Genomic DNA, 7,405 nt, shown 5'->3' with positions numbered 1-7,405 from the left:
GAATAGTGCCACAATAGACATACGTGTGCATGTGTCTTTATAGCAGCATGACTTATAATCCTTTGGGTATATACCCAGTAATGGGATGGCTGGGTCAAATGGTATTTCTAGTTCTAGATTCTTGAGGAATCACCACACTGTTTTCCACAATGGTTGAACTAGTTTACACCAACAGTGTAAAAGTGTTCCTATTTCTCCACATCCTCTCCAGCACCTGTTGTTTCCTGACTTTTTAATGATTGCCATTCTAACTGGTGTGAGATGGTATCTCATTGTGGCTTTGATTTGCATTTCTCTGATGGCCAGTGGTGATGAGCATAAAAATATGGAATGCTTCACGAATTTGCGTGTCATTCTTGCGCAGGGGCCATGCTAATCTTCTCTGTATCGTTCCAAGTTTAGTATATGTGCTGCCAAAGCGAGCACAACTTTTTGTTCTGGAAACAGGATCTCACTCTGTTGCCCAGGTGGGAGTGCAGTGGCGCAATCTCAGCTCACAGCAACCTCCGCTTCTCAGCCCCGAGTGATTCTCCTGCCTCAGCCTCATAAATAGCTGGGATTACAGATGCGTGCCACTACCACCTGGCCAGTTTTGGTATTTTTAGTAGAGATAGTGTTTCACCATGTTGGCCAGGCTGGTCTTAAATTCCTGACCTCAAATGATCCATCTGCCTCAGCCTCCCAAACTATTGGGATTACAGGCCTAAGCCACCGCTCCAAGCCCACTCTTTTGATTGGAGAGCTTAGCTTACTTATAGTCAATGTTAGTATTGATAAGTAGGGACTTACTCCTGCTGTTTTGTTGTTTTCTGTTTGTTTTGTGGTCTTCTATCCCTTGTTTTAGTGAAGGTGATATTTGTATTTCATTATTTTTCTTTTTTTTTTTTTTTGAGACAGAGTCCTGCCCTGTTGTCCAGGCTGGAGTGCAGTGGCACAATCTCAGCTCACTGCAGCCTCTGCCTCCCAGGTTCAAGCGGTTCTCCTGCCTCAGCCTCCCAAGTAGCTGGGACTACAGGTGCCTACCATCATGCCCAGCTAGTTTTTGTATTTTAGTAGACGGGGTTTTGCCACGTTGGCCAGGCTGGTCTCAAACTCCTGACCTCAAGTGATCCACCTGCCTGGGCCTCCCAAAGTGCTGGAATTATAGGCATGAGCCACCGCGCCCAGCCTGTATTTTCATTATTAAGTACACTGTCACCCAGCAACAAGCTGGACTGTTCTCTGACCTCCCTCCATCATGCTGAGGGGAGTCAAGCCCTTCTCCACTGATGCGATGTGCATTTCTCCCTTCCCTCTGAAGACAGCTGGCCCTCAGGACATCAGGAGGACAGCTCAGCTTCCCCACCGAAAATGCCTAGATTACTGTTTCCTTCCACAGATTGGGGACCCAGCAGAGGCAATGGCCAGGCCTTGCCTGTCGTCTCCAGCACTGCAGGGGTGGGGCCAGAGCAGGCGTCAGGCGTGGCTTGCTGGCTGTTCCTGTGAGGACCCAGGGATTCCCTCCCTGCCTAGGGCAGGTGCAGTGTGGCAAAGCGGGCTCAGCAGCCCCATCCAGCGGGTCAACACGCAGTCACGGGGTGCCTTGCCCTCAGGAAGAGCAGCAGCGTTAGTCAGCACAGAGAGGTCAGATGGAAGCCAGCACAGGTTCAGGAAGGGCCCAGAGCCCAGGCAGACATTCTGTAGGGCCCAGCGAAAACTGAAGGCACAGTCCCCTTTTTAAAATAACTAAGAATCGGCCGGGCGCGGTGGCTCACGCCTGTATAATCCCAGCACTTTAGGAGGCCGAGGCGGGTGGATCACGAGGTCAAGAGATTGAGACCATCCTGGTCAACATGGTGAAACCCCATCTCTACTAAAAATACAAAAATTAGCTGGGCGGGTGCAGTGGCACATGCCTGTAGTCCCAGCTACTTGGGAGGCTGAGGCAGGAGAATCACTTGAACCTGGAGGCGAAGGTTGCAGTGAGCCGAGATTGCACCACTGCACTCCAGCCTGGTGACAGAGCGAGACTCCGTCTCAAAAAAAAAAAAAAAAAAGACTTAAGAACCTGAGGAAGACAAAAAGCACAGTGTGATCAAGCCTGGGGCCCTTTCTGACGGCACAGGCCACACGAACATAAAGCTGGCCCGGCCTGCAGCTCAGAGATGCATCCCAGGGGAGACATCCGCCTCTGCCTGAGGCCCCAGCCTTTCCCTGCAGGAGCCAGCCAGAGGGATACCCGGGTGCGCGAGGACTCTCACAGTGGTCCGGGGATCGGCATTCGCTCCACGGGGACACACGACTCAAATGCACACAGGGCGCGAAAGAATGGCAGCTCTGTTTCACAAAATTAAGTTTATAAATATTTCTCCACTGTACAAAGTTCTCCCAGCCCTGCCCACCCCATCACTGTTCACATTCCTGTTTTTAAAATCCCAATTATATTTATTTTTTAAATCATAAAATATATTTTTTTCTTTGTTCATATTTAAAACTATTTACAGGGGCACAGAGAAGCCGGAGTGGCCCGGCCAAGGTCAGGACGAGTCCGTGCAGGGGGACGGAGGGGGCGGGAAGAGGTGGAAGTAGCTCCTCTCGGTGGCGGGCGAGGGCGGGCAGCTGTCCTCTGCCGACATGTACTGGCTGTGGGGCGTGGGTGGGGGCGGGTAGGGGTCTGAGTCCGAGTTCAAATCCAGGTAGTACTTGCTGGCCTTCCAGCGGCTGGCGCTGTAGTCACTGTCACACACGTCGGTGCTGCAGGGTGTCGTGGGAGGCGCCATTCCTCGAATGATGTAGGGCCTGAAAGGGACACACACAGAGGATTGGGATTTGGTAGGCACATCCGTCCTGGTGGGCACAGCAGCCCTGAGGCTGCGAACAGGAAAGGCCTGTCCACTGGCCAGCTCCAGAAAATGCAGGCCTGACTCTGGACCCACCCCGCTGTGTGGCCGGGGCTCATCACTTACGCTCTCAGCTTACCCTCAACAGCCCCACCTCTACCATGGGCATGCCCGCACCTGCCCTGCAGCCTGCCAAGCCTGGGCCCTGGCAAGGCTGCCTCTGAGGAGAACGAGGCCTCCAGAGCCTGCTAGCTGACCTTGGCCAGGAACTGTCTTGACCTCTCTGAGCTTTAGTTTCTCATTAATAAAAGTGAGGGATTAAATAGTACCCATTTCAAAAGTGAAAGATACATGAGATTCTGCCTGGAAAGTGCTAGAAACAATGCCTGACAAAACAGGAAACTGGACAACTGTTCCCCTAACATTGTTACTGTAAGTGTTGGCAAGGGATATGGTTTGGCTGCGTCCCCACCCAAACCTCACCTTGGATTGTACTCCCATAATCCCCACGTGTTGTGGGAGGGACCCAGCGGGAGGCCACTGAATCACGGGGGTGGTTCCCTCGTACTGTTCTCGTGTCAGTGAATAAATCTCACTAGACTTGATGGTTTGATAAGGGGAAACCCCTTTCACTTGGTTCTCATGCTCTCTCTTCCCTGAGGCCATGTAAGATGTGACTTGCTCCTCCTTGCCTTCACCACGATTGTGAGGCCTCCCCAGCCATGTGGAACTGTGAGTCCATTAAACTTCTTTCCTTTATAATTACCCAGTCTCAGGTATGTCTTTATTAGCAGCGTGAGAACAGGCTAATACAGCAACCAGTGGGCCTGGAATGCTCCCATCCTGAGTTCAAGCAACCTGACTCGCGAGATGGCTCCTGACCTCCCATCCTCCCAGAGGCTGCCTGTACCCAACTGTGGCCCAGAAACACTGCATCCCACTGTGTGAGTCCAGACTCGGAACCGTGGTGTGTTTAGGAGCCCCCGTCCTGTCATAGAGGGGCTTGCAATGGGTGGGAAGGTGCAGCCAACACCTCGTGTTGAGAAAAGTGCAGCAGGCTACCCCTCCTGGGGCCCAGCTACTGCGAGGTCAGGCGGCGGGGAGGGACCATGTCTCCGAGGTGGGGCCCAGAGCAGGACGCCATGAGCAAAGGCAGGAGGTGGGACAGGGGCCTGGCGAGACTGGCCTGCCCAGTGTGGATGTGACCATTCTGGAGACAGTGGTCCGTAAGGCTGCTGGGACAGACTGTGACAGTTTGATATAATACTGAGGCATCAGGGAGGTGGCCGAACCCGGAGGGGGATGGAAATGGAGGCCGCAGTTCCGGCTCCCCAGCCAGGCCTGGGAGTTCGTGGAAATGGCCACTAGGTGGCAGGCGGCACCACACTCAGGAGGCCCTGCTGCTCCAGGGACCCAAGCAAGGAGGCACGTGTGGCCCTGAGGTGGCCTGGCCCAGGCCCAACCCATCCCACCCCATCACCCCTGGGGGTGGGGCCTGGTGCAGCTGGCAGGTGGGCCCTGTTGGCTAACACCACTGGGGTAAAGGTCAGGAGGCTCACCCTGCCCATCCCAGGCTCTGATCCAGCCCCTGCGGAAACCAGCACACCTGGGTCCCACTTCTCCACACTCTCAGTTGCCCCTCCCCAAGCAGGGAGGTGGGGCCTGTGACCCCAACATGGGGAGCTCGGGGGCTGGTGTCTGGCTGAACAGCCCCGCTGGCTTCCCGGGCTCAAACAGGCCTCTGTGGCAAGTGAGCTGCCCGGATCATCCTGGTGACATCACACGATTAGGGGTCCACAGTGGGTGCTGCAGCAGCCTTCACAGACTTGTCCCGTCCTAAGAGGACCGAGCCACCAAGGGGGGGCATCTCAATGGCTAGGGTTCCACAGCCGGCCTCACACATACAGTTGCACCCTGGAGCCCAAGTTCTCGGCCCCTCGACTCCACAGCCATCTCCCGGCTTAAAGGTAACCCCCACAGGAGCAAGATGAAGAGCAGCTCAGAACGCGGGGCTCTACTGGTTTCTGAACCCAACACGCAGTCCCCGCTGGGTGCATCCGGGGGGGCAGCCTAGTAGGGTCGGCAGAGCAGAGGGAGGCAGGGCTGGGCCCAGCACCTGCCCACTAGACCCCAGAACCCCTCACCAGTGGCATGGGGATAAGGCCCCTCCACCATGGGCTGGTGGGAACCCAACGGCCATGGAGGGCTGCGGGGGACGTCCTACCTGTACGGTCTCGCGGTGGCCGGAATGTTTGAAGAGTAGAACATGTCCATGTTGTACAGGGAGGGGTCCGTGGCCGGGGAGGGCGGCGGGTTCAGGATCTGAGGAGAGCCAAGCCAGGGTGACCCAGAGCCTCGCCAGCCTGGGCCTTTCTTCCTTCCTCCCACACCTCTTGGGCTTTCCTTGCAGGGAGGGCTTCTGGACCCCTGCTTCCCAGGACCCCTTCCTCTGGCCAGCTGGCGAAACTTGGGGATGGGAGGGTAGGCAGCAGCCACCTGCCCCGAAGGTCGTCTTGGTGAGAGGCAAAAGGAACCCCGCGCCCTTCCGAGTGCCTGCCTTGTGACCAGATGCTGGGCTGTGAAGGCAGGGACGGGACTTCGGTCAGTCCCCTTTGTGGCCGGGCCCCAGCAGGCGGAGATGTCCCCACAGGCCCTGAGTGTCCCCCATACCAGTGAGCACCTCACCAGGCTCCTCAGGGACCTTCCCAGGAACCCTCCTTCTGACCTTTCCTCCTGCCCCTCCTCTCTCCATCGCGCACAGTCTAACTCCTGCAATGACACCCTTGTTCCAAACACTCAGGGGCTCTGTGTCCCTGCTGCAGCCCTGACCCACACACGGAGGTCACCACACTGAGGGAGGGGCCGCGGCCCCACTCCAGACAAAGGCACCCCCTTCACAAGCGCCTGTGCTGGCACCAGCCCCAAAGCTGAGATAGTAAATAGACAAATTCACCATGTGAACCTGCCCTCCAGGGCCGGGCAGCACACAACCAGCCCTACAAAGGGATGAAGGGACCCCGGGCCCACACACCCACACAGGTCTGCACCTTCCACAAGTGCCACTGATGGCACCCCAACCCAACATGCAGCTTCCCAAAGGGTGCAGGGCTTAGATGGGTCTCCAAGGCCATCCTGGAAAGGATACAGCCAGGTCTGAGCTCCTGCAGAGTAATGGGAAGGGAACTGTCGTAATGGGAAGGGAACTGTCAGTTATGCCCGGAGGGACTCAATTCTCCCAGGCCCCCTAGGGCGGTACAAGAGCACAGCCTTTCACGCCAGACAGACCCAGGTGAAGTCCTGTTTTACCACCTTCCGGCTGCAGCAGGATCCCTGGGGAAGGAATTTACCTGTCTCAGTCTCAGTTTCTTCATCTTTAAAATGGGCTCGACCTAGCACTTTGGGAGGCCAGGGCAGGCAGATCACTTGAGGTCAGGGGTTAGAGACCAGTCTGGCCAACATGGTGAAACCTCGTCTCTACTAAAAATGCAAGAATTAGCCAGGCGTGGTGGCGGGAACCTGTAATCCCAGCTACTTGGGAGGCTGAGGTGGGAGAATCCCTTGAACCCAGGAGGCAGGGGCTGCAGTGGGTCGAGATCGCACCACTGCACTCCAGCCTGGGCGACACAGTGAGACTGTGTCTCAAAAAATAAATTTAAAATTAAATGAAATAATACAATAAAGTAATAAAATGGGCTCGAGAAGGCCTGCTTCCTGGGGCTATCCTGATGGCTGCTGAGTAGCCTCTGGGGAGTGCCCAGGCCCCTCCCCTGCCCTTTAGGAAGCAGCACTGGGCCCTGCTCTTTCTGGGGAGGGTCCTTTTTGGCCCAGAAGGCCAGCCTGGCTATTTCTCAGGATTTGACCCCAACATCGGGAGGGCACGAGACTGGGGCGCTGGGGACGGTGCTTCAAAGCAGAGAGCAGGCAGTGAGGCAGCAGAAAGGGCTTCCTGCGGCTACCCAAGCCCCAGCCTATGGGGTCTGTTTCCAACTCTTCCCATGAACTTGATCAGACCTGGTTTCTCTCCCACATCCCAAGGCAGTTTGAGATTCTGCCCAAATCTGCACTGGGCAGATTTCCGGCAAGATTCACCAGTGCAGTGCCTCGGCAACGTCTCAGATGTCCAGTGAATCACGGCCATGCCCTCTTCAATGAGGACTGGATCTTGGCCCAGGGTGGGGGCGGGAAGGCTCCACCTCGGCTCCTCTGCTATTCCTGCGTTGTCGTTGTTGTTTTGACTGAGTCTCACTCTGTCGCCCAGGCTGGAGTGCAATGGCGCGATCTTGGCTTACTACAACCTCCGCCTCCCAGATTCAAGTGATTCTCCTGCCTCAGCCTCCTGAGTAGCTGGGATTACAGGCATGTGTCACTACGCTTGGCTAATTTTTTTGTATTTTTAGTAGAGATGGGGTTTCACCATGTTGGCCAGGCTGGTCTTGAACTCCTGACCTTAGGTGATCCGCCCACCTCGGCCTTCCAAAGTGCTGGGATGACAGGCGTGAGCCACTGCGCCTGGCCTATTCCTGCATTCTTAGAGTTCTCTGTACACCTCACTGTTCAATTCCTGCTATTCCAGTCCCTGGTAATAA

The 7,405-nt window shown here is 55.8% G+C and overlaps 1 protein-coding gene and 1 non-coding gene across 2 annotated transcripts in view; both read right to left on the bottom strand.

Annotated features, from left to right (window-relative positions):
• Nucleotides 1-319: 319 nt before the first annotated feature.
• Nucleotides 320-426, bottom strand: LOC116269967. The gene has a single exon (XR_004177757.1). It is a non-coding gene; the product is annotated as a U6 spliceosomal RNA (small nuclear RNA).
• Nucleotides 427-2,319: 1,893 nt separating this feature from the next.
• LRP5 (LDL receptor related protein 5) overlaps nt 2,320-7,405 on the bottom strand; it is a gene marked incomplete at its 5' end in the record, with an annotated part of 134,299 nt that continues 129,213 nt past the window's right edge. Inside the window, 2 exon segments of the mRNA NM_001135199.1 lie at nt 2,320-2,778; nt 5,044-5,141. Of these exon segments, the coding sequence (NP_001128671.1) occupies nt 2,517-2,778; nt 5,044-5,141 (360 nt within the window).

The sequence above is a fragment of the Papio anubis genome, chromosome 12 (genome assembly GCF_008728515.1).
Source record: "Papio anubis isolate 15944 chromosome 12, Panubis1.0, whole genome shotgun sequence".
Lineage (NCBI taxonomy): Eukaryota > Metazoa > Chordata > Mammalia > Primates > Cercopithecidae > Papio > Papio anubis.
Note: the sequence above shows the minus strand (reverse complement) of the source record. Positions and strands in the feature narration are given on the sequence as shown.